Source organism: Perna viridis, chromosome 7 (genome assembly GCF_037379345.1).
Source record: "Perna viridis isolate PV_CMFRI_1.1 ecotype Kerala chromosome 7, ASM3737934v1, whole genome shotgun sequence".
Lineage (NCBI taxonomy): Eukaryota > Metazoa > Mollusca > Bivalvia > Mytilida > Mytilidae > Perna > Perna viridis.
This window is the reverse complement of record NC_142451.1, coordinates 44,314,577-44,340,795: the sequence shown is the minus strand read 5'-3', so window position 1 is coordinate 44,340,795 and position 26,219 is coordinate 44,314,577. Positions and strand designations below refer to the sequence as shown.

Sequence of the window (26,219 nt, the reverse complement as noted above, 5' to 3'; positions counted from 1 at the left end):
CTTGAATGAGCTGTCTTCACATTCTGGGAAGGATACAAATATTTACAAAAAAGGGGGACAGTGATTCCGATTAAGAAAGAGGTTCTATCTTCTATACAAACTTACAAAAGAAAGTGTCCAAACCCCCGAAGTCATCATGATGTATACGTCACTGTTTCGAACATTTCAGAACAACAGCATTTATTAAAATGGAGCCTTTATTTTCTTCACAACGTTATGCTGAAAAAGACATTTTTATCCCATATCCCTCTAAATGAAAACCAAAAGCAAAAACAAAACAAATAAAAAAAAAACGCCGAATTAGACGAAACTTAGAACAGGTAGATTGAATACAAATTGTTTAACATGACAGTTTTAACATGAATTCGCTAACCTGAATTTCGACTTGGAAATTTAGAAACTTTAAAAGGCCAACTGGTAGTTTGTAGTTCAATTATGTATGATGTCGGAGGGTTTTGTGTACATCCATCAAAGTGTTCCAAGTAAACCGACAACGAACCTAAATATCACGCAAACTGGCACAATGCTTCGACGTCACTTGATTCTTGTGTGTGGTATTTTAAAGAAAAAATGAAAGTCATTCGTAATCAAAACGATGAATTTAAATCAAAAAGTTCTATTATGCTAACAATTCACAATAACACGCTTGTGTAAAGATATGTTTGAAGTCAATCCTGATTCTTTCCTTTGATCTAATCCCTATATTTTGCAATTTGAGGCGTAAAAATGATAACAATCGCTATATATTGATTCAGTACATGAGAACGTTGATTTATATTTTGTACGCGCTTATTTGAAGAAAAAATGAACTCAATTATCTTGTGTGCCTTCCAAGAGAAAGTGAAAGAAGGAAGGGACTGAAAACGTCACTTCCAGAGAGTAATTTGTCAAAATTATAGGGCCTCTAATTCAGGCCCCCAATTTTTTTTTTATTTTTCATGTACATATTATTAAATCAATGCTCAAATTGAATCTGATATAACCAGCTTTAAGCCAATACAAAATTATTCAGTCTTACTGATTAAGACAGGAAAAACACTAAAAGAGGGGGACTGATTTGTGTCTTACAGTACTACTTTCTTGTACATGTGTATGTCAAGGAGTCTGGTTCCCGAAATAGTGGTATAACACCTATTACAATATAAGATGGATGCAATTATTAATAACCTATATGACCCTTAACTTCCGTTAGTATAGCATACAAATTTCAGTGATTTGTCAATACGACAATCGTAAAGGCTGTATGACTGAATAATAGCGGAATGCAATTGTTGTCATTACACCCATCCTGTTTTCGGGGAATTTTTGTTATCTAGGTTCATTCGCAGGAGCCTACATGTAGCTAAGAATGTAGTGAAAATATCTTTATCTGAATATATAAATTTTGAAATTTGCATATAATAAAAGTACGTCTACAAACATTAACAATAATACTACAAAGTTGATTTAGAATTCGAATGACCTTTGTAAAGATTTGTCTTAGTTCTAGAAAACGTTGACTCTGCCTTTGATGTTCCCCTTGTTGCCTGGGCAACGGGAACTGCTTTGTATGCGGCTAGTTCTCTTCTTTGCAACGCTCCTATTTTGGCTATTTGCTTGAAATACTCAGCATATGTTGTTATGGAAATCTCGAATGTTCTGGCTTTTCTCTTAAAATTAAGCAGCTCCACTTCCATACTTTTTGCTTGGTCTTTCAAATGTGACATCTCACTTATGGCTTGCATTTCAGGGGAATGGATATGAATATTTTCTAGGATATTTTGGTAATAGACTATTGTTCTAAGCTTAATCTCAGCTCTGTCCCTCTCTTCTTCTAAATCGATTCGCGTTCTTTCGTAAATTTCTGTGAGTTCGTCGTGAAGTTCATCCTCGAGCTGATCAAGATGCTCATTTATCATGTTTCGAATGGTTGATATGCTTTCCCTACCTAGACGGAGTTGTAGTTCAAGTTCATCAAGATTTTTTATTCGGTCCTCAGATACATTCTCAGCTTCATCTCGTAACCCCTCCAGTCGTTTCTTTAACTGCTTAGCATTTTTACTGTCCTTAATCTTTCCTGCAGCTACAGAAAGTGGGACTACACTGCCTTTTTGTACATCGCAATTTCTATGTAACATCTTACGGCATATATGGCAGCATGGGCTCCATTCCTCCTTACAAAATAAATGCAAGTCTTCCTTTTTGTGAAACTGGCATTTCTGATAGGGAAACAAGGCGGTTGTTTTGTTTGAGTTAATATCATCAAGGTTTATTGTCGGATGACGATTTTTATTTGACGTTAGCTGTTTGTGATATAGTACGTGTTCATCACAAAATGCAAGAGCGCAGTACCCACACCAACAAACTGCCCTACTGGTGTCACTTTTACAAACGCTACACAATCTTGTCCGTGCTGCTTTTTTACCCAATATTGTCGAAATTAGTGTACTAGTCGGCAGAGATTCTATATATTCACGAACATTAATTCTACTGCGGGAAATAAGAACCACTGCATGACATAGGGGACATGTTATGGTCGTCGTTTTAGCTCGATCGACAAGCTTTTTAACATAACCCTCTAAACATGACTCACAAAATGAATGTAAACATTGCAAAATCTTCGGCATTTTCATATTTTCTGAACACAATTGACACTTAACAATCAAAGTTTGTGCTTCCTTTTCGTCATGAATCGGACCAACAAGATCAAGATCCAATGATACATCAGTTGTCTCCCTTGTGATAGGAGTTGTCATCCGGTCGTCATCTGTCGTCTGTGTATCGTCTTTGTTCCCCTCTGGTCCGTTGATTTCCACATGATTCGTATCATTTTCTTGTACAGTTGGTTCAATATTTTCGTTTTTTCTGTCCTCAACATCGGCCGTTTCATTATTGATTGGTTCTGGGATGTTTGAGGTTGTTTTCGCGGAGTTTTCTTTACTGTTTAAATTTGATTCAATAGTATCTTTTAAATCCAATTGTCTGCTTTGAACTTGTTCACTGAAGTTGTCTAATTGATCATGTGTTGAACCTACGTGGTGTGTTGCTGTCTCTGGTTGTTGGATGAAATCCTCACCAGAAGCCATTTTTTTCAATTTTGTTTTCAACTAGAATCTAGACGGAAATGTTTATTTCATTTTCGAAAAGGGGTTCTATATGGGGTGTATATTTCATTTTTATTCAACATTTGAACAACATAATTGCAACATTTTCCCCCGATTATATAATTTTCAAATCAAGTATTCTTGTATCTGTTTCACCTACATGTACATAGATAACGGCGAAACAACAATTCTTTGTTATTTTCATTATCATCAGAAATAACGTAGGACCTCTCAAAAGTTACTATGGTGATTTCGTAGTCAAGCGTAATGAAAAACAATCATTATATTTTAGTTGTTTTACTTTTATGTCAATTATTTAATCTAAGATCAGTTCGTTATAGTTGGAATATTTTAAAGATTTTGAATACACAGCAGAACACAATACTATGAAGCGGTTCATTGATATTTCTCTCTAACCGCCAATTAAACATTCTTTGTAAGTCTTCAAGTCATTAATTGTAATCTGATTTTAATTTTTTCTTTTGTCTTTGTACTATATTTCAACCTTAGATTCCCAACGCGAAGCATCAAGTGTTGGAATCAAGACAGATTTTTCTCTGTGTTTACTACAGACGTTCAAGTACAAAATAATAGAGAAACTTTATATTAGTACGTGATGTATTCTCTTAAGATATCTGCATTAATATATACTGAATATTAAATGTCAAATTCTGTATCACATGCAATATCAACCCGACTCCTGTATCACCCTAAAGGCCACTGGCCCACCGGATGATAAAGGTCGAGGGTTGTTTCCACATGTGGTACAGTTTATGACATGTCATGTTCATTATATCAGATATTTAAACATATGATACTTCAAATATGGTCTGTGAAGGGGTGTGATATAGGGTATGTGATATAACTCTACAGGTGTGATATAGGGTATGTGATATAACTCTAGAGGTGTGATATAGGGTATGTGATATGGTATTGACGACATAGAGTTTAAACAAACACTTATAATGCATGATCTTAGCAAGACGTGTACATGTATTATTATACCATAATACTAAATTATTATATTCTAATCATAATTTGACACTTCGAAATTATACAAATTTGCTGACATGTACTATTTGTTGATAAAAATGATTTCCAGAAATTGAAAAAAAAAATTTCATCAAGCACCCCATTACATAATATCACAGTACATATATATATAGCTGCCAAACGAACTCTTATCTTAAAATTCATAGTATGTTCTAGTATTTTTATTTCAATAATCAGGTGGGAGTATTTATTTTCCCCATATTTAGGGGGCGTAGACCTTTGAGTCCGCGTCCGTCGTACTAAAATCAATCACTGAAAGTATTGCGTTGCATGTGAGATTAGTAATCGTCTCATTTTAATCTAGAATTTCCCTTTCTTGCTTGTAGGATAATTGTCGTAATATAATTGTAGTAATAGAAAACCTAGAATTGAAGTTGTATACTTGTCATCTTGACTCCCGTCAATTCGTTTTCTTGCATTCTTGCATACCTTTCCCTTTTTTTGATTGGGTCTGATGGTTGTTCTGTTCAGTTAGCTTAGTTTCCCTTTCCTAGCTTAATTTTTTATCCATTGAAAGCTCCTTATTTCCTTGTATTCATATGAAGTGTTTTAAACAGTCGAAGAAATAATATTTAATGCAATTAATTAACTTGTATTTATTACCATTATTACTATTATTATTATTTTAAGTTTACATTTTTACAACAATATAGGTACATTTCAAATTATTATAAATCGTTTTTATATAACATTACAACTTGTCAAAGAGATCTTTTTTCTGGTTAACGCAGTTACAGTCGAAACCAGTACACCGGTGTGCGGATGCTCGTAATGGCCCAGCATGCTAAAGTTCATATTTGCGAAATTCGTTGTGATGTGTTGAATTTGACATTAGACGCGTGGCGCGGTGATGACAATTTAGACATCGTGCTCGGTTGTCTTGACGGAGAAGTCGCGTTTCGAAGTCTTGCGTATTTGGGTGTAACTACACCAATTTTGAAGATGTTTTTGAAAATCTCATGGCTGAGACTGACTTGTAAACCGATCTTCTGCAGTTTATACTTATCGAGTCTCAATTCATCTTCAAGCCTATGTGTGTTTTGACGGATGTCAGCAAGAGTTGAAAGTGACTGTATATTTGGGTTCTCTTTTAGCGAAACAGAAAGCATAGTTTTGTACATAGTGGAAGTTTTATGCTTCATGTCGACAATTTTAGCCTCCCTTTCCAGTTCCTTCAGCTTTTCGGTGTGCATGCTTTCCAATTCCTTCTGTAATTGCTCTTCTAATTTATCTAGGTGTTTATTGATTTGTACCCGGAATTCTTTGATGTTTTCCTTCTCGGTTTCAACCTGCTTGTTTAAATTCTCAATATTGGTTAATATGTCTTGTCTCATCTTCTCCGTGTGGCTGGAAAGTGATTCAAGTTTACGTTTTAGGTTTGTAATTTCGGAATGTGTTTTGATCGTCGAAGTGTCATACTCAATGAAACAAGTATTACACATTCCATGAAGTCGTTTTGAACAAATGTTACAGCAAACATGCCAGTGATCATTACAAAACAACTTCATATCTTCCTTTTCGTGAAATCGGCATTTCTTTGGTGTGTAACCGATGTCGGGATTTTTCAGAATTTCATCTACGTCAAAGATTGGATGGCGGCTGCTTGTTAGCGCTTTATGGTACTGTAAATGTTCGTCACAAAGTGTCTGTGCACAGTAAGCGCACCAGTTATCTGCTGCAGTTTCTCTTCCATGATTTTTACACTGTTTACACTTTTTCCTGGCCAGATCCTTCTTGCTCAGTAAGTACGAAACTAACGAACTAACAGGTAATCCTTCAGCGAATGATTTCGTATCATCGGAAGCTCTCGGAACCGAAATTTGGTACTCGCAACTTGGACAAACAACATGCATATTAGTTGATTGTTGTCTCTCCTGTTCGATTCGTTTGGTGATGCAAGTCTCGCAGAATGTATGAAGACACGGGAGGTGCTTTGGTGAGCACATGTCCTGCTTACACAACTCACAAATAACTAAATCGTTTACTTCTGCGGGATTCAAACCGTCGTCGTCATTTTTTACCTTTTTGTCTTCCTTCTTCGTGGGTTTCGCTGAATCTCCCGCCGCTTTACCTGACTTCGTTTCCTTATTTCGGTTTAATGAAGTTGTCCGTGGCGTCTTTTCGCTTTGCTTGACTTTCTCAGTCTTTCTCACCGACGACATAGCTTTTTTGTGCTGTTCTTCTCCAATATTGTAATTATTAGTTAAAAAAGAAAATGTCCCCTTTTAAAGATACGTATGAGTACTGAAATTTAAGTCTCAAACTTTCATTTTTCGAAAGTATGTTACGCACCGCGAGCTTAAGTTCATATCTCATGTCAAACAAAGATAGTCTCTGGTTCATTTGTTTTCTATATATTATCAAACTGTCGATCATATATTAATAGTTTTATGTTATTGTTACTTTGTTTAAGTTGTGATTAAAGAAATGGTATTACATTTCATGTCAAAATGTCTCAAAAAATGAAAGGTTAATTTAGATCTTTGATAAAATGATCTGTTTTTCTTAATACTTGAAGATTACATTATACTTAAATAGCAGTATTTTTAAAAATCAGACAAAAGGTGATTCATGCATATCAAAAACCCACCGAATTAAGTTTTATTTTTTGTTCAGAGGCAGTTACTGATCACATGACCAGTATGAGTTTTTCATTCCTGTCTGCAGCGGTTAGTAGGAGACGGAACGAACGTCTGCTTTTTATAGTCTCTCTATCAAGATTAAAATGTATTTAAAATCTTGGTAAACCAACACATGTCTAAACCCAAAGGGGTTGCTCTATCAAGATTAAAATGTATTTAAAATCTTGGTAAACCAACACATGTCTAAACCCAAAGGGGTTGGTTTATATGTTTGTTTGTTTGTTTGTTTTTTGGGGTTTAACGTCCGAGCAGCAATATTTCAGCTATATTCAGACAATGAACATGAAATGGATGATAAAATGAACATGAAACGAAAAAAAAGAAAGGATGGGTCACAAGGATAATAGGGTCGACAAATTTTGATTGCCACTGGAGAAAGGGTGGGTGGGTAAGGTTGGGCAATTTAGCCTCCTGTGGCGGAGCGCAAAGGTTCCTACTCCTATCGAATACCACAGCAGGGTTCTTTAACGTGCGAGGAACGTGGCATCTTTCCCAACACGGTGCACCACTATGGTTTGCGGTCAGGTTTTCCGTATTATAGCCTGACAACCCCAGCATGCAACACGCCAGGGGTACCCCATTCCACCACCTGGGGCACACATCCCAGTTGCTCTGTGGGCAGAGCGCCTAGCCCCCGGCTAGGTTTCTGAGCACTATTTAGTCGCCTTATACGACAAGCTTAGCGCTGCTGCAGGCCTATTCTTTTAACACCCGGACCTGCACGGGGCGGGTTGGTTTATATAGGTCTCCGTGTATTTTAAATATGTTCTAAATATATTAGTCAGTTATATATAAAGTATTCAATATAATTTATATATCTGTAATCATATGTTGATAACAAAACCGAGATCCTGGAAAACTGAAGTGTCAGGAAAGGTAATGGACTTCATAACGCACATAAATCATGTGCAATCTAATCATTATCAAAGTTTATCTTTGAACTAGGCACAAACTTACTGAAACCAGAAAAAAACTACTCATTTCGTAAATACATTCAGTAATAGTCATGTCGTCTTTGAATTGAATCAAATATGTTTTCCGGATTTAGAGTGTATCAGATAGGTATATCAGGGAAAGGTAGGTGTAGTCAAGTCCTATTTTGTCTTCTCCGATCCATATTTGAATATTATACAGTACATTTTAGTTAATACAGTAATTTTCCATCATAATGGTATTGATATACATGTATGTATGTTATTCCTGTGCAGAGGGTATATTTGCCTGCCATTTTAAGCTTTTACACACCTTTATTCAATCCCGCCTAACATACTACCATACATCGTGTAATAAGTTACAGCCCTAGATTAATCCTACGAGGAAGAATCACCCGGCCAGCGAAAGCTATATTTTATAGCCTAGCTGGCCGAGTGGTCTAAGGCGCTGGACTTAGTGCAGGCGGTGTTGCCATAGATGTCACAGCGGTACGAGTTCGAGTCCCGCCGAGGGAACGACAAAAATTTGATTCGCAAATTTGACAGTTCTAACATCGTTAGGAATTTTTCAGACCCTTATATATATATATATATATATATATACATATGACGACTCTATTTGCTACACTATTCCATCGGGAAGATATCTAAACGTATCGAAAGGTCTGAAAACAAATTCCCAACGATGTTAGAACTGTCAAATTTGCCATGCAAATTTTTGGTTGACATCTATGGCAACACCGCCTGCACAATGTCCAGCGCCCTAGACCACTCAACCAGATGTCACAGCGGTACGAGTTCGAGTCCCGCAGAGGGAACAACCAAAAATTTGCATCGCAAATTTGACAGTTCTAACACCGTTATATATATATATATACACTGAAACTTGAAAAAAAAGAAATGAATGTTATAACTGCATTTCAGATAAAGTTTTAAATAAGATCTCATAGAAAGACTTGTGTGCTTTTTTCCACCATGATTCACACACTTCCTGATTCTTACCGAGAATCGCACCTTAAATCCGACTCAGTGCCTTGGACTAGTACAAAGTATTTTATTTTCGACTTTTAGAACTTTTGAATGTTCGCATACCGAAATGCAGGAATGTCTGCAATAATCAATCAATCAATCATTCAATTTGATCACCGTATTTTTAAGTACAGTACAAGTGGCTTTGTCAAAATTTAAAACAGGTAATTCCATAAATAAATTACTTTTAAGTATGAAAAATGGGATCGATAACTAAGCAGATTTAAGTAACTATACTGTGTGCAATTGATAAGAGAATAAGCGGGGAATATTTTGGTGTCCTTTGAGTATAAACAGTTTTGATTGCAGTTGTTCGAATTCAGTCAAACTCAAGTACTTTTTAAAATTAATTATTATACTACCCACAAGAATTTATAATATTCTCTATGCAATTTTTTTTTCTTTTTTGTGTCTAAGTTGTGCTCTCATGATTTTTTTTTTATTTCATTGGGTTTGCATATGCCCTTGTGACATCTTGTAAAGAACATAAGACCTTTCAAAAGAAAAGAAAAACACAGGTACGCTTATTTTGATATAAATCTAAACTACAATCACGATCAGATATTCTAGTACATATGGTTCACAAAATAATTTCTAAAGTATAGTAATTGCATTATTTTCATAGGAAACAAACATTTTCCCGCCACTTGGTATAATAGCGATAGGTTTTCTGAAATACGGATCTTCTGGAGTCATTATCTCGATGAGGTTTGCTTCAGGTGACACTTGATGAACGTTGTTCGAATGGAAACCACAGACGTATACATGACCTTTCGAATCAACAGCAACTCCCATCGGAAGTCGTAGACTCTTATGCGAATACTGAAAAATGTTAACACCTTCTAAATTGACACAGTTTAATGTTCCTCTTTCGGCTGAATCGGTGTAGTAAATTCGACTGTCGTCTGCAACCGCAACGTACTTTACTTTGTCTCCTTTTGTAGGAATAGCTTTCTCGTGCACGAGTTTATGCTCATCTGTAATGTCCCAAACATCGAGCTTTGTTTTACAAGCAACAATAAGTTTGGTACCTGTACATGCTAGCCCGTACCCCTTTTCAGAGGTCTTGTAGTAATGTTTTAACTGTTTTTCAAGCGCAATGTCGCCTATTTCAATCAACTGAATCTGATTGTCCTTTGGAAACGTTATCGCAACGACGTCATGGTTTTTCTTCTGAGGTAGCAACGCAACATCGAAAGGGTTTCCGGGAAGATTAAATGTCATATTAGGGTCACGTTTTCCGTATTCGGTATATGAACGAAGTTCTTTTCCGCGGTTATCGACCAAAAGCAGATTCGAATTCAAACTAATGCCACCAGATATAAAGCTGCACTGGAATTTTAGGGCAAGGAACTTATTTCTTCTTTCCCTTTCGATAATGGTGCTGTGACCAGTCATAACGCTGACCTTGCTCTCCTCCTTCCCATCAATTTTGGGCTTTGTTTGTCGCACTTTAATCTCCCCAAGCTCGTCAATGTGACTAGCCACGTCTGCTGGTATAATGTCTATTTCAGACTTATGAAGCATCGATTTCTTGTGATATATGTGTTCGTCGAGAATCTTTACCTGTTCTATTAGTTTTTCTATTTGGTGATATGCTTGCGCTTCGGTTACAGATTTACCAACTGCTTCAGCTAAAACTTTGTAGTGTTCTAACGTTGCCTCTTTGTCTTTAAAACTGTGAATATCTTTGTTCAAATCGTCTACTTCTGATTGATGTGCTTTATTGAGTTTCTCTTTTAACGACGCTTCCAAACTATCAAGATGTTGATTAATGACGTCACGTAAAGTCTTAATGGAAGCTTCTTTCTGAGCTTTCTGGTTATTTAAGTCGGCAATATTTTGTTCCCGGTTTTTAACGATATTATCAACCTCCGTTTTCATTTTATCAATAGCAGTTACACCAAAGGTGTTTTTCATAGCATCAACCGCGTGTTTAACGTCTGCGACGCGACATTCTCCGTGGTTGAAAAAGCGGCAATCAGCACAAATGAGTCTTTTGTGATCCATACAATACTTATCAAGCTTTTTATGACCATGTTTTGATCTTGAACAGAAAGCAGGAGGGTATACAAGCGAAGCATCTTTGTCTATATCGGAAATAGCAGTTACCTTGTGCGTGTCACGTGGTGTCATAGCGTTATGACGAACAGCGTGTTCCTCGCACATTGCCTCAGCGCAATATGAGCACCAGGACACAGCATCGGTCTTCTTGTTGTTTATTTGACAGGTCTTACAAGATTTGTTCTTTAAGCAATCCTGAACCATCAGAGCTGATATAAAATGATCTGTTGGCAGTTTTTGAACCAGATTGTTTATATCCTTGTTTCGTGCATCCGGTAACGGCGCGGTGCATGTTGGACATTTCAACTGTGCAGTTGTGTCAGCTTCCAATGTGGTTTTTAAATTCTTAATGATACATTCCTCACAAAACGAATGCAAACATGGAAGCTGCTTTGGTGCTGTATAATTTCTTGTACAGAGCGAACACTTCGTCAAATCGACTCCTCCATTTTTTGGTTTCGGAGCTACAGTAGTTGGTCGAGATACATCGGCAGCCATGTTTAAAATACTAAATTCATACAATGCAAATGTTTATATCACGCGTGACATTAAATTTTGATATCATTTTTGGTCAAATGTACGAAATACTTGATGGTGTTCCAAGTTAATCATCAGCAGACCATTTAAATTAGTAATATTAAGGCAATGACAGGGGAACATGCCGTTGTCAGGATGAAAGAAAATAAATATATTATAATTCAATGAGAAATCAGCAATAGACGAGTCACCATATTTATTCGTCCTAACATTTATGTACTTTATTTGTTTGTAATGACCACAATTTTGAACAAATGCACTCGTAGAGAGCAATTTTGTTACATAACTGTACAAATTTATTTACCTTCTGTGACCCTCCCCTATAATAGATAATCTACAGAATCAGAGTGGGTATTTCTTACTGACTATCATACTAATTTGTCGGTTTGTTTATAAATCTTTTGTTTTATTTAAAGTCTCGAATTCTTATTTGAGTATGATAAAAAAAATTAAAGTACACTACAAAGGATGACTAAGGATCACGTTTCAAAAACCGGTCAATACCATCCTTCGTGATGCCTTATTATTAACCTAATCCATAAAATGCCATCACTATGTTAATGGATATTATTTCATGTTATCGATAGACATCGCAAATTTTCATACTAACTTCAAATAAGTATTTACTGTTTTACTATGTATAACAATATTAGATTATTTTCTCGTATCGCTTTATTTGATTAAAACCTAACCAAACGAATATAGGTCGATGTCAATTACTCTGTATTATATGTCCCTAGGACGATATCTTTAATATGTTTTATGCTAAGTAACTGGCGAGAGAGGTGAAAAAGTGTTTTAATCTTTGAGAATCAACCTTCATTCTGCGGTGTACCCGAAAGGCTATATAGTTGGTTCCGAACGTACGATAAACTTACTCTATGTACACGTACTCCTCGAATACATTTATCAAGTTGAAGTTATTTAGTATGCTGAAAAATATGGCTATCCAGTTGATTTTTTTTAAAGAAAACAAACCCAGGAGTCAATTTTCGGGGTTTGCGTAGTTCGGTCAAACCAAGTTTGTTTCGAATTCAAAACAAAATGAACAGTTCTATTAAACCCCAACCACAGCTGCTCTGTCGAAATGCACGAATACAAAATCACACGATTAAAATTTGAACAAACACGAAATTGATACCCAAAATAAAGTATGTTCGAAGTACTTAATGTGCGCATTTTATGACGGATCTAATCAGCTACAATGTTTAACAACGTCCGTCTGTCTGTTAATATATAGTTTAGGACAGTAGTTATTTTTATAAATGTTGTAAAATGTTCGTCTTGATAAATGACACTTCCTTTCGTCTCTTCATTTTCTTACCTAAAATTTTAGTTCAGTCTGGACCAGAGTGGCACTTCATTTTATTTATGTTTCAAGTAAAATGAGAACAGAAAGGACTCGAACTTATCCTAACGATGAATAAAATTTTAACTTTCAATTTGAAATTATAAGTTTTCATTCGAAGCGCATTTAAGTATGCATTATACACGAATCGTTCATAACCTTATCTCTATAGGTCAGCCCGGAGTACATTACCAAATTTTACTACTTTATAATAATTCGCTTTGCAGGAGATATATAGTGATCATGGTGTCCCCCTCCCATCCATCCGTTTGTTCGTCCATCTACAAAGTTTCCGTTACAGTTTTCTCTACAGTTATATTTTGCACCTGTCACATTCACTTGATATTTTGACCGAAACTTTCAAGAGTTATGTCATGTAATAGGATTTGTTTTCAGACTGATTCAGCATCAACTTTATGTTTGACCATAGGCCAGGTGGGATTGGGCGCGAAAGAATTCTTTAGCTCACAGTTTTTTTCTTGTTTTTATATGTATTGTTGTTTACGAAACGTACAGTCTTAGAGTATGTGTACAGAGGCGATAAAGTGATGCCAGTATATTATGTTCATTGAGGTTTCGTGTTTTCATTATGTTTGTTTGTTTGGTTTTTTTTTTGGTGTTGTTCGTTTTTGTGGTTTTTTTTTTTTTTTTGTTCTGTTTTCATTTTTTTTTCTTGGGGGAGTATTTTGTGGTGTATAATCGAAGTCCCGTTTTATTTCTCTGTTCCAGAAACCCTACGAATTGGCTTCGTGTAATAAGACATATGCAGGCTCTGATGTATTATCAATGCATTTTGAATTTTGAAATCAATGCCATATGAAAAAAAAGACGATTTGAAAACTTTATACTAAACAATAACTTTTACTTCAACTGAAAAGAACACTTCAAACAATCACAACTTTTTTTTTGATTCAATATAAAGAAATTAGTTTGTGCTTGTCATATGTTACAAAAATTTTGCCACCACTTTCAATGAGAAATATTGGCTTGTGAAAATGACTTTCTTTCGGTGATGTTACTTTCATTAAAACACCCTCAGGGCTAATCACATGGACATTATTCGAATAATAACCTGCAACATAAATATTTCCTAAATTGTCAACGATAACACCCATAGGCATGCGCAGATTGTGATGATTGTACACGAAAATGTCAGTTCCGTCTAGAGTTGTGCAGACCACATTTCCTTTATCAGAAGAGTCGGTGTAATATATGCGATTATCAGCTGCGCGTACATAGGTAACATGGTCGCCTTTTGTGAAGATACTTCTCTCGAACATCAAATTGTAGTCTTCATCTATACGCCAAATTTCGAGCTTTGACATACAAGCTACAACAATGTAGCCGTCCATGTATGATATGCCATAACATCTGCCATTTGTTTTGTAGTAAGTTCCCTTGGCATTCTGGCTTTCGCCAAATTCTAAAATTTGCAGCCGGTTTTTTAGTGGTATTGTTGTAACTAAAATGGTAGTCGATCGCCGAGGTGGTAGCATCGTTACATCAAACGGGTTTGCTTCTGATTCCGACTTGAACGAAAAGACTTGATTTTCTTCTTTGTGTCCGTCTGCTGTATACCCACGAATTTCTTTTCCTCGGTTATCAACAAGAATCAAGGAAGATTTAACAGTGCAACCGCCAGTAATTTTGCTACTAGAGTAGCGGAGCACAAGAAAGTTGGTTCCTTTTTCCCGCCTTGTTGTCAACAGTTTAGTTTTTGGCGTAAGGATTCCACTGTGTTTTGGTCGGGCTTCGAAGGCAGGAGGTGGAGTAATTGGGCGTTGTGTGAGTTCAACCTCTCCAAGCTTTCCCAAATCTTTTGGTAAATTGTTCGATACGACAACTATATCAGTTCTTTTAAGTTTTGATATTCTATGGTTTAAATTCTCTTCCAGTATTTTGACCTGGTTCCGTATTTTAGCGAGTTCCGTCAGAGCAAGCACATCAGATGAATTTTTCAAAACGCTCTCTAACAAAAGCTTGTAGAAAGAAACGCTCTGTTCCTTGTGCTCAAATGACTGAATTTCGTTTTCTATTTCTTTTTTCTTTAGACGATGAGCTTTTTCAAGTTCGTCAACCATATTATTTTCTAGCTTGTCTAAATGTTCATTTACCTGCTGACGGATTTTCTTTATTGCATCCGTTTCATTTTTCTTTTGTTGTTCGAGATCACCAATATTTTTCTGACGATCTTGCAGAACATGCTCTGAATGACTTTTCATAATTTCTAGTTCTCCTTTCAGTCTTGTAGTTTCGGGCTTGTTTTTAACACTAGAAGCGGCTAATTCTAACGATTCGACATCACACAACTCGTGACTAGATCGCCAGCAAATCTCACAGCAAGCGGCTTTGTGGTCTTGGCAAAAATATTTGATTCTTTCGTATTCGTGAGTGTTACATTTTCCTGATGTCTCGGCAATTTGTGGATTTTTCTCGATTTGTGACAAATTAAATACATGATGAATGGATGGGGAGGTTAAAGCGTTGTGGTACGACAGATGTTCGGGACACAGTGTTTCCGCACAGTACGAGCACCACGAGTCTGCTGTAGTTTTCTTACCAGCACTGTTACACGGCTTACACTGTTTTAGTTTTATTTGCCTTTGAACGAGAAGTGATGATATAAACAAACTGGGTGGCAAGCTTTCGGCGAATACTTTGGCATCTTTAAAATTACGTGAGTTTGAGACTGGAATTTCGCATACGGGACAGCGAATTTGGCAATGTGGGTCTTCGTCCTTAAGGTTTGCCACATTTGATGAAACACAACTCTCACAGAAAGAATGCAAACAAGGTAGAGACTTTGGAGCAGTCATTTCTTTGTCACAAATAGGACATATTATCAAGTCGGATTTCAGAACGTCTGCCATTGATTTAGCGGAAGCGGGCCTTGGTTTGACTTTTGTTCCACTTCCACTAGTTGGGGTGACACCACCAATTGGGTACGAAAGTTGACTTTTCGGTGTAACATTACGTGTTTCGTTGCCCGACCTTTGCTCGGAAGTCCCGTCCATTGGTTTTGAGGTTGCACCAGTTGGTGTTTCGCCACCGGAAGTAGGTGCTCCAAACTGAGTTACTGATCCAACAGGAGTTTGTTGAGTTTCATTTGCAGACCCAGAGAGAACGTTTTGATCTCCGTTTGTATTTCCAGTTGGATCTGTAGAAATAAGAAAATTCCCAGGATTTGCAGGCCAAGGGGCCGGACCGCCTACTCCAGATTTTCCTGATGGTACAATGCTAGAAGACATGATTACACACAACTAACTGTTATCATGAAAATTATTTCAATGTTTAAAGACAATGAATATTCGTATTCGTCAAAACAAATTAATAAGATAAAATCCCGATACTTCATCAAACTGCGCAATTTCTTATACCAAACAAAAAGGTCTTCAACTTAAAACAAAAAATCACAACTTATCTGTGTTAATATCTAAATTACGGAGCATTTAACTGACAAGCAGGGTAACTACTTAGCAACGAGTAGTTATCGGACAGAATCGTGACAATAGTCACAGTTCTGAAGATGGAGTATTTTATAAGTTCACGCCAGTAAAGGTCAAATATGATTTGTTTATTCATGTTTATACGCTAACTAAAAATTGAATTTATGAAATTAAGGGTATTATGAATTTTCTTGCTTAGAAAGTTTCCAAATTACTAAATATGATATTGCGCCTGTCCCAAGTCAGGCATTTCTGGCCCGTGTATGTTTTGTTTCGTTTTCATATTCAGTTTATTTTTATGTTACATGTACTAGAGTATATAGGGAGGAACTCTTTCGCTGTACCTGTGTATAATGGTTTTTTTGTGGCCAGCTGCACTCTGTCCTTTGGTGTGAGGGTTTCCTCGTCGTACATTGAAGACCAATGGGTGGCCTTGAGCTGACATTTTCATCCCAGTGGGGTTGATGTATCTTTGACATATTCACCACACCAATTCTCTTAAAATTACTCCGTAGACTGGAGAAAGAAAGCTGGTCCACCCTGCACGTCCGCTTATCTAAGTTTTTGCCGAAAACAGCTAACTGCTTCCAGAAATTATTTGTCTTGTTATGCTACAGTAGTTTGGCCGAAAACTTTCCCATACTTTTCATACAATTTCGTATTGAAATTGAGGACACAATTAGATTAGAACCCGTTTTATTCGACAGCTGCTTTACGGGTCCAAAGAGGAGTTGAGTTTACTAGTCGGAGTTGTTTACTTTATATTTTTATAACACAATACTTGAGTATTCGTGAATCTTAAACTATTCGATTTATTTAATATAACTGTTGTTTGTTTGTTGGGGTTTAACGTCCGAGCAGCAATAACATCGGTATTACTGTATCAATACGCTTTTCCAGAAGTACGATCTAGTGAATTACAATGACTTTTAGAGACAAAAATCACGAGTGAAACAAAATGTAAAGATGTATGCAAACAAGCGAAAGGCAGAAACTTGACAGCGAGTGTGACGTTTCACGTTTTAGGTTTGTTTGTTTGTTTGTTTGTTGGGGTTTAACGTCCGAGCAGCAATATTTCAGCTATATTCAGACGATGAACATGAAATTAATGATGAAATGAAAAAGGGATTGGACGCAAGGACAATGGGGTCGACAAATTTTGATTGCCACTGGAAACAGGGAGAGGTGGGTAGGGTCGGGAAATTTAGCCTCCTGTGGCGGAGCCATATGGTTCCTACTCTGGGAGAATACCACAGTAGGGGTCTTTAACGTGCGAGGAACGTGGCATCTTCCCCAACACGGTGCACCACTATGGTCTGCGGTCAGGTTTTCCGTATTATAGCCTGACAACCCCAGCATATAACACGCCAGGGGTACCCCATTCCACCACCTGGGGCACACATCCCAGTTGCTCTGTGGGCAGAGCGCCTTAGCCCCCAGCTAGGGTTCTGAGCACTATTTAGTCGCCTTTTACGACAAGCTTAGCGCTGCTGCAGGCCTATTCTTTTAACACCCGGACCTGCACTGGGCTCACGTTTTAGGAATATATATTTATAAATATATACCGCTGAACGATTAGAGATTCATTGGTATAGGCGTCTGCTAAATCAACGACAAAACTGAACTTTTGCAGTATTGTAACATATGTACTTCATTCTGACACTTAATATTTGTGTGAAATGTGGATCAAGCTACACTGACACCATTGAACACACAGCTTTATTTTGTCAAAGACTTTCGTTTTCTGCAATGTGTTTTGGGTAGACTTTTTGAACTCCTTTGGAATAGCTGTTGTTCCTATACCAGGATGTACTATACTGAAAAAGTCCAAATTTTTTATAATTATTTACTTGGTAAAACCTCAAAAATTGTTGGCAATAAATATTCATTGTTCGAATTTATGGACTTATGTGCTCAGTTTTAAGGAAAATTTAAGACTTATTTTTGGAATATACATGTATATATAATGATGGTGTTGCTGAAATTGATAACTGATTTCTAATTATTTCTTCTATTCTCTTTTTTAACCACATACGCAGAAACAATCTTTGACTGTGAACATTTCGTTTTCTAATTCATAAACGTATATTATGCTAAGCATACATATTTTTTAATGATTTTGAAAAAAAGGATAATATTTTTCTATATGTTATTCGCGTTCCCTTTGTAGAAATGTCTAGTATTTGTGTACATATAATCATATATATGTAAACCAATCTCTTTAAAAGAGGTATTAAAGAAAGATGATGAGGATCCTATATAATCTCACACGTTAACATTTCCTTTATTAAAAATATTTAATAAATGGAATGTCATATCCGACGGTTTTCTGGTAAATGGAATGTCATATCCGACTGTTTTCTGGTAAATGGAATGTCATATCCGATGGTATTATGGTAAATGGAATGTCATATCCGACGGTTTTCTGGTCGTCTGTGTAGCAAACAAAGGCACTGTATTTGCAATAGTCCAACACTGGCGTATTGTCGTGAGGTCTATGACTTCATATATGTGTCAGTACTTACTCTAGGTAGTATTTAATTTAACTGTATTGTGAGTACACTTGTTTCTCTAAACGTTAAATTAGAAGGACAGGGTTCGGTTTCATAAAACATCTCAAATTGAGATTTTCCTTAACTCAAATTTTGACCAATCAGATCACTTGAAATTAAAAATTTGAGGAAAAACAGGACTTGTGGAAATTCTCAACGTAAGATTTTTTTCTATGAAATCCAGGCCAGGTCATGCTTTGTTCCCTATAACCACAGATGTGGAATTGCAGCTCTATGCTATAACAAATACAAATGTTTATAGCAGACATAAGCGGACAGGAGGCCGCCACTTCGGAAATTTCGGAATTTCTAGGTCCAGCACTGACAGATGTTCCTATAGTAATTTTTTAAAAGGCAAATCCATAATTAGCAGTTGTTGCGAAATGAATGTTATACATCATTTGATCCGCTAAACAAACGTGCCCCGTGCAGGTCCGGGTGTTAAAAGAATAGGCCTGCAGCAGCGCTAAGCTTGTCGTAAAAGGCGACTACATAGTGCTCAGAAACCTAGCCGGGGGCTAGGCGCTCTGCCCACAGAGCAACTGGGATGTGTGCCCCAGGTGGTGGAATGGGGTACCCTTGGCGTGTTACATGCTGGGGTTGTCAGGCTATAATACGGAAAACCTGACCGCAAACCATAGTGGTGCGCCGTGTTGGGAAAGATGCCACGTTCCTCGCACGTTAAAGAACCCTGCTGTGGTATTCGATAGGAGTAGGAACCTTTGCGCTCCGCCACAGGAGGCTAAATTGCCCGACCTTACCCATCCCCCTTTTTCCAGTGGCAATCAAAATTTGTCGACCCTATTATCCTTGTGACCCATCCTTTTTTTCATTTCATGTTCATTTTATCATCCATTTCATGTTCATTGTCTGAATATAGCTGAAATATTGCTGCTCGGACGTTAAACCCCAACAAACAAACAAACAAACAAACTAAACAAACGTAATAAAATGTTATAAAATTCAGTGTTTATATGTCATGTTCCGTAACCCCATCAAAGAAAGACAATTCATCTTTGAACGAAATAACAGTTAACGAGAATAGTTATGGTGAAGAAGTACGAAATAAAATAAAAAACGCACTATGTATAGACAGTAACTATAGTGACGAATACATGTAACAAATTTTTATTTTGAATTTTCCTATTCAGACTTCACAAGATCACCAGGGTATTTTATGTGAGAGGGGGTGAGGAAAGTCTAATGTTTCATAATGGAAAATAAGTGAACCCCCTGCATGTACTAGTATTTGGTATAAGTGACTTGGTCCCTCGAAACTCTAGCTCTTCGTGGGCTTTTTGTACGTACATGTACAATGTATGTCTACCAACTGGGGTTAGACAGTCCCGTTTGATAAATATCTTAAAACGTATCATTTATATGTACATTAAACATTGCAACGATGTGTTGGTTGTTTAAACCAAAGGAAAATTACTGCGACCAGATTTAACTAATAAAAGAGGCTTACCGGACAGGGCAAATTACAGCAAATTATTGGTCATTCTGACTCGCCCAAACATAAACCTAAACTACATGTAAATAATAAAAAATTGAATAATTCCTCGATGTTTTTTTTTCGTTTTCGTCCCTTTTCGCTGTTTTCTTTCAAATTCGCGACTTTATTTAACATTTTTTTTTGTTTCGTGCGGGTCCGGGTGTCAATAGAATAGTCCCGTAGCAGTCCTTAGCTTGTACTAAGAGCGACTGAATAGTGCTCAGAACCCTGGCCGTGGGCAAGGGCGCTCTGCCCACAGAGCAACTGGGTTGTGTGCCCCAGGTGGTTGAATGGGGTACCCTAGGCATGCTTCATGCTAAGGACGTCAGGCTATAATACGGAAAATGTGACCACAAACCATGCAACGTGTTGAGAAAGATGCCACGTTCCTCGTACGTAAAAGAACCCTCATGTGGTATTCTCCCGGAGTATGTTTGTTTGTTTGTTTGTTGGGGTTTAACGTCCGAGCAGCAATATTTCAGCTATATTCAGACTATGAACATGAAATGGATGATAACATGAAATGAAGAAAAAAAGGACGGGTCACAAGGATCATAGGGTCGACAAATCTTGATTGCCACTGGAAAAAGGGGGGTGGGTAAGGTTGGGCAATTTAGCCTCCTGTGGCGGAGCGCAAAGGTTTTCACTCCTATCGAATACCACAGCAGGGTTCTTTAACGTGCGAGGAACGTGGCATCTTTCCCAACACGGTGCACCATTATGGTTTGCGGTCAGGTTTTCCGTATTATAGCCTGACAACCCCAGCATGCAACACGCCAGGGGCACCACCTGGGGCACACATCCCTGTTGCTCTGTGGGCAGAGCGCCTAGCCCCCGGCTAGGTTTCTGAGCACTATTTAGTCGCCTTATACGACAAGCTTAGCGCTGCTGCAGGCCTATTCTTTTAACACCAGGACCTGCACGGGGCTCCCGGAGTAGGAACCATTGTGCTCCGCCACAGGAGACCAAATTGCACGATCTTACCCACGTCTCCCTATTTCCAGTGGCAATCAAAATTTGTTGACCCCATTATCCTTGTGTCCCATCTTATTTATGATTTCATCATCATTTCATGTTCATCGCCTGAATATAGCTGAAATATTGCTGCTCGGACGTTAAACCCCAACAATCAATCAATCAACTTTTTTTTTCATGTTTCTACTTTGTTTACTATTTTCTTTCATGTCAAGTAAAAAAAAGATTACTTGCACTGAAGCTTTCTTAAAATATATACAATGAACAAAACGAAACAATAGTAGGAATTATTACCGAAAATGTAGCACTTTCATTATTTTGTTGTACTTTTTTTTATAAACTTGACCATAAATTGTTGTTTGCTTAAATATATGTGAAAGAACTTTAATTTAATATTTAGTGGCACCATAGAGCTACACGTACAGTGAAACCTAAACTGAACCCTGGATAAACCAGACATCGCCCCTTATGACATTCAATCATGTTTTAAACCTGTGTAAACTTAACAGCTGCCTTAACCGAAGAGATCACTCCAAAGGGGTTCGGTTTAGACAGGTTACACGACATACAGATGAGATCAGAGCCCGGTTAAAAAACAGATATCTCGGAATGAGATTTTTCTCATATCCTTGAGTTTTCCTCAAATCTTCAATTTCAAGAAATTTGATTGGTCGAATATTTAGCTGAGGAAAGATTTTAGGAAAATGTCAATTGTAGATGTCTTGTGAAACCGGACCCAGTTCTAACCTTTCAAAAAACTGTAGTAGATCTGTCAGAGGAACAGTTCAGTGACACATTGAGAACAGTTCTCGGACAGATTTAGAGCCAGCTCTTCTGACAGTTCCCCTGATAGGTTAGAACTGATCTCACCTACATACACTTGTAATTATTTCTTTCTTTTGTCTTATCGGTCTGATATAATACAAACATAAACATGTACAAATGCATTCAGACATAAAACATTTATAATCATAAATCATTTGTACATGTAGGTTAATTATTGAGTATAATTTCACTATAATACTAGTAATTGTATCGGCGCACAGATGACCTATCATTCGACAGTTTCAATACATGTTATTGCCCATTGAGGAGATACACGTAAAACACTTGATTGATTGATTGTTGGGGTTTAACGCCCGAGCAGCAATATTTCAGCTATATTCAGGCGATGAACATGACAGGGATGATAAAATGAACATGAAATGATGATGATGATGAAATGAAAAAAGAGGGATGGAACACAAGGATAATAAGGTCGACAAATTTCGATTGCTACAAGATTAAAGGGAGGAAGGCGTTCGGTCGGGCAGTTTAGCCTCCTGTGGCGGAGCGCAAAGGTTCCTACACCTATCGAATACCACAGCAGGGTTCTTTAACGTGCAAGGAACGTGACATCTTTCCCAACACAGTACACCACTATGGTTAGCAGTCAGGTTTTCCATATTATAGCCTGACAACCCCATCATGTACATGTAACACGCCTGGGGTACCCCATTCCACCACCTGGGGCACACATCCCAGCTGCTCTGTAGGCAGAGCGCCTAGCCCCGGCTAGGTTTCTGAACACTATTTAGTCGCCTTTTACGACAAACTTGGCGCTGCTGCAGGCCTATTCTTTTGATACCCAACCTGCTCGGGGCCGTAAAACACTTGAAATCTAAAACTTAAATATTGTATTGTACAACAAAGATGTACTTTCATTTTAAGTATACAATTAAACGCTTAAAGTACATTAAACTGTATTTCAATCTGTTTTTCGATAATTATCTGTTTCCATTGTTTGAACCACAATAAGTATGCTGTTCTGGTCTTGTACTAATCCACTAGAAAACACTCTGAAAATATTGGCGCACTCCTTTATAGTAGTTTAGCTCAAGAACTATTCAATTTATTTTCTCCTGCACATCACAACGGGATTACTGGAACCTTCACTTTGTCAATACCCGGAGTGGTTCGTATGACTATTTCAGGCTTGGGTGGTACTACGGTAACTGGATTGGGAGTTACAAATATTGACTTTGTTGTTGTTGTTTGAGTTGACGAGGATGTTGTACTATCAGATGAAGACAGAAGATTTCTGTCTACTTGATTATTTTGACTGTTACGAAATTCTTGAATTTGTTTTTTGAAAGTGTTTAGAAGAGTAGTGTCTATCCTAGATTTCTGGAGAAGATTATGCAGAGATATTGCTTCTAAAAAAATGACCCCTGAAAACAAATTAATATAGAGGTATGAGTTATACAATAGAGTCAGTGTTTGAAATGTTGAAAACTGCCACAGCATAAATCTATCCTTAGAGGCAAGGATTCCAAAAACGTTTTAGTTAAGGTGTGAATTCAAAGCATACAACCTCAAATCTGAATTAAGTTACACTAATCAATCGTTTACTCTGACAGTGATAATATTCAATTTTGTTCGTGTTTAATAGACTATTTCTGTCACGTTTTAGAGAATTGCTGTAATTTACAGATGGTAGATTATAATAAACATTTACAGAGATGAAATAGATGCGTTCAGTCATAGTTAACCCATTAAAATTTGTTTAGCATGCATACTGTCATTCTCGTAAATTTATAATAAGGCAAAACGTTCTTTTTATATTTAGTTACAAGGATCAAAACATCCAGACCGCTTCTCAAGCTCACCGCTTGCTTCTAAATAAACAAAGCACGAATAATCTATTATACATGTAATCTACTTTGAAACGTCGCGTTGGCAATGGTAACTTGTTTGTTTTTTGTCAATTTTTTTTTTGTTTTTTTGCTTGTTTGTTTGTTCGCTTTTTATTTTCATTTTTCAAGTAAACCATGTAACTTTTTACCAAATAGTAGATCGTTTGTGTAATCACGTAGCCTAAGAACTTACCTTCAACGATTAATAGCACAAGCACAATGTACAATTTCGATTTCATTATTGTTATAAAGTCTTTTGACTGTCATGAGCGTATGAAGTCCTTATTTATTGACACACACACACCTACACAAACAATTCTCTGTCAACTGACGTCATTTTCCAATAAATGTGTCATTTTCATTTGTTAAAACAATTCTCTTGTATACAAGTGATAGATCACAGTAAACATATTTTCTTGCACTTTGAAAATACGTTCTTGATTGTAAGGACATTCATTACTGGTATGATCGTAAGAGAAAGACAGATTGTGTTTAGTTGGTCTAATTTTTTGTAGGCAATATTTATTAGAAAGTTGGTACGTCAAGGTTGTCCAGGCAAAGGCCACGTTTTTTTCAACGTATTTCCCCGCAAATTATTTTGTGGAACTCAAATTATTGGGGTCGAACCCTGAACAGTTGAGGCATTTATAAACATACCATTCAAGATACAGCTCTGAATTTTGATTGGGAGTTAAAATTCGACACAGGATAAGAAATTGGAAAAGAATCAAATCTTTTGGTCACGCATTCATAAGTCAAAACACTACCAAAAATGTAAATCCCAGTATTCTTTTTTTGTGGTAAGGCACCGTGTGCTACAATTTCGAAGAGATCCACTCACTTATAGTAAAGTTATTGTCCGCACATAACGAAATTCATGGCCACCTCTTAATCAATCCATTCCTTTTTTGTGTTACTTCACATTGTGGTACAATTTCAAATAATTCCATTTATTCATAGTCATGCTTTGTTACGGACTACAAGAAAAATGCTTGTTTCTGGCTCCTATTTTGTCCCTATTTGCTAAGAAGTTCAAATCACAATACCCAAAAATCAATCCAAGCTTTCCCCCTCAGGTATTGCACTTTGGTGGTACAATTTCATAGAGATCCATATACTTTTAAAAGTTATTGTCTGAATAGCACGAAAATGCTTTATTCTGGTCCATCATGCCTAAAGTTTTTATCACCAGAAATCAATTCAAGCCTTCTTTTTTATACTCCTTCGTACAAATTTCATGAAGAAAAAGTTAATGTTTCAAACACATGAAACCAACTTGGTTACGGACGATGGCGACGACGAAATTTAATTGTCATTTATACAAGAAAATAATAAGTGACATACTAAGTTTTCATATATAATATGTACGTGGTACGTTATAGTTCAACATCATTTTGACCCGACTAAATAATTAATAAAATAACAGATCTAAAAGCTGAGTTATTTCTCACGACAGAATTCATTAGAAATGGACTATAAAAAAAAAGTATGATCTTTAAGTTTCACTGTACTTAAAACTTCATGTGAGATCTAATTATTGTGTAAACCTTTTATGTATAAAGAGAATACGTCAAAGAGACAACAATCCCACGGGATCAAAATGTCAGCCCAAAGCCATCCATTGGTCTCCATGAACGACGAGGAAACACTCGTAACACAAGATCGGCTGCAGCTGGCCTGAAACCTTTTTATGTGTATTTCTATCTTGACATGTCTGCTTGCATCCTTTAATTAGTTTGAGTTGAATATGATTGATTATTGGGGTTTAACGTCCGAGCAGCAATATTTCAGCTATATTCAGACGATGAACATGAAATTGATGATAAAATGAACATGACATGATGATGAAATGAAAAAGGGATGGGACACAAGGACAATGGGGATGACAAAATTTGAATGCCACAAACAAACAAATCTACTCCTGGAGAATACCACAGTAGGGTTCGTTAACGTGCGAGGAACGTTTGTTTGTTTGTTGTTTGTTGGGGTTTAACGTCCGAGCAGCAATATTTCATCTATATTCAGACGATGTACATGAAGTGGATGATAAAATGAACATGAAATGATGAAATGAAAAAGGGATGGGACACAAGGACAATGGGGATGACAAAATTTGATAGCCACAAACAAACAAACCTACTCCGGGAGAATACCACAGTAGGGTTCTTTAACGTGCGAGGAACGTTTGTTTGTTTGTTGGGGTGTAACGTCCGAGCAGCAATATTTCAGCTTTTTTCAGTGAAATTGATGATAAAATGAACATGACATGATGATGAAATGAAAAAGGGATGGGACACAAGGACAATGGGGATGACAAAATTTGATTGCCACAAACAAACAAACCTACTCCGGGAGAATACCACAGTAGGGTTCTTTAACGTGCGAGGA

General features: G+C 36.9%; 5 protein-coding genes across 5 annotated transcripts; all 5 read right to left on the bottom strand.

Annotated features, from left to right (window-relative positions):
* Window positions 1–1,351: 1,351 nt before the first annotated feature.
* LOC148612862 (uncharacterized) lies at window positions 1,352–3,106 on the bottom strand. The gene has a single exon (XM_088594705.1). It carries the CDS (start codon window positions 3,063–3,065, stop codon window positions 1,434–1,436), a length of 1,632 nt encoding a protein of 543 aa, XP_088450831.1. The 5' UTR covers window positions 3,066–3,106; the 3' UTR covers window positions 1,352–1,433.
* Window positions 3,107–4,707: 1,601 nt separating this feature from the next.
* On the bottom strand, window positions 4,708–6,465 carry LOC148612861 (uncharacterized). The gene has a single exon (XM_088594704.1). The coding sequence runs from the start codon at window positions 6,296–6,298 to the stop codon at window positions 4,928–4,930; it is 1,371 nt and encodes a 456-aa protein (XP_088450830.1). The 5' UTR covers window positions 6,299–6,465; the 3' UTR covers window positions 4,708–4,927.
* Window positions 6,466–9,258: 2,793 nt separating this feature from the next.
* On the bottom strand, window positions 9,259–11,348 carry LOC148612860 (uncharacterized). The gene has a single exon (XM_088594703.1). The coding sequence runs from the start codon at window positions 11,299–11,301 to the stop codon at window positions 9,334–9,336; it is 1,968 nt and encodes a 655-aa protein (XP_088450829.1). The 5' UTR covers window positions 11,302–11,348; the 3' UTR covers window positions 9,259–9,333.
* Window positions 11,349–13,515: 2,167 nt separating this feature from the next.
* Window positions 13,516–16,077, bottom strand: LOC148612859 (uncharacterized). The gene has a single exon (XM_088594702.1). The coding sequence runs from the start codon at window positions 15,934–15,936 to the stop codon at window positions 13,600–13,602; it is 2,337 nt and encodes a 778-aa protein (XP_088450828.1). The 5' UTR covers window positions 15,937–16,077; the 3' UTR covers window positions 13,516–13,599.
* A 6,740-nt stretch (window positions 16,078–22,817) lies between these two features.
* LOC148612858 (uncharacterized) lies at window positions 22,818–25,803 on the bottom strand. Its single transcript, XM_088594701.1, has 2 exons — window positions 24,025–25,803; window positions 22,818–23,366 (listed from the first exon to the last, which is right to left on the bottom strand). Exons 1-2 carry the CDS (start codon window positions 24,068–24,070, stop codon window positions 23,065–23,067), a joined length of 348 nt encoding a protein of 115 aa, XP_088450827.1. The 5' UTR covers window positions 24,071–25,803; the 3' UTR covers window positions 22,818–23,064.
* Window positions 25,804–26,219: the final 416 nt, after the last annotated feature.

Bases quoted from the DNA above. Each gene is read 5' to 3' on its own strand.
- LOC148612861 (XM_088594704.1), bottom strand. From the start codon at position 6,298: ATGTCGTCGGTGAGAAAGACTGAGAAAGTCAAGCAAAGCGAAAAGACG.
- LOC148612860 (XM_088594703.1), bottom strand. From the start codon at position 11,301: ATGGCTGCCGATGTATCTCGACCAACTACTGTAGCTCCGAAACCAAAA.
- LOC148612858 (XM_088594701.1), bottom strand. From the start codon at position 24,070: ATGAAATCGAAATTGTACATTGTGCTTGTGCTATTAATCGTTGAAG. The intron at 23,367-24,024 runs GTAAGTTCTTAG...ATTTGTTTTCAG, and splicing joins TGTGCTATTAATCGTTGAAG to GGGTCATTTTTTTAGAAGCA.
- LOC148612862 (XM_088594705.1), bottom strand. From the start codon at position 3,065: ATGGCTTCTGGTGAGGATTTCATCCAACAACCAGAGACAGCAACACAC.
- LOC148612859 (XM_088594702.1), bottom strand. From the start codon at position 15,936: ATGTCTTCTAGCATTGTACCATCAGGAAAATCTGGAGTAGGCGGTCCG.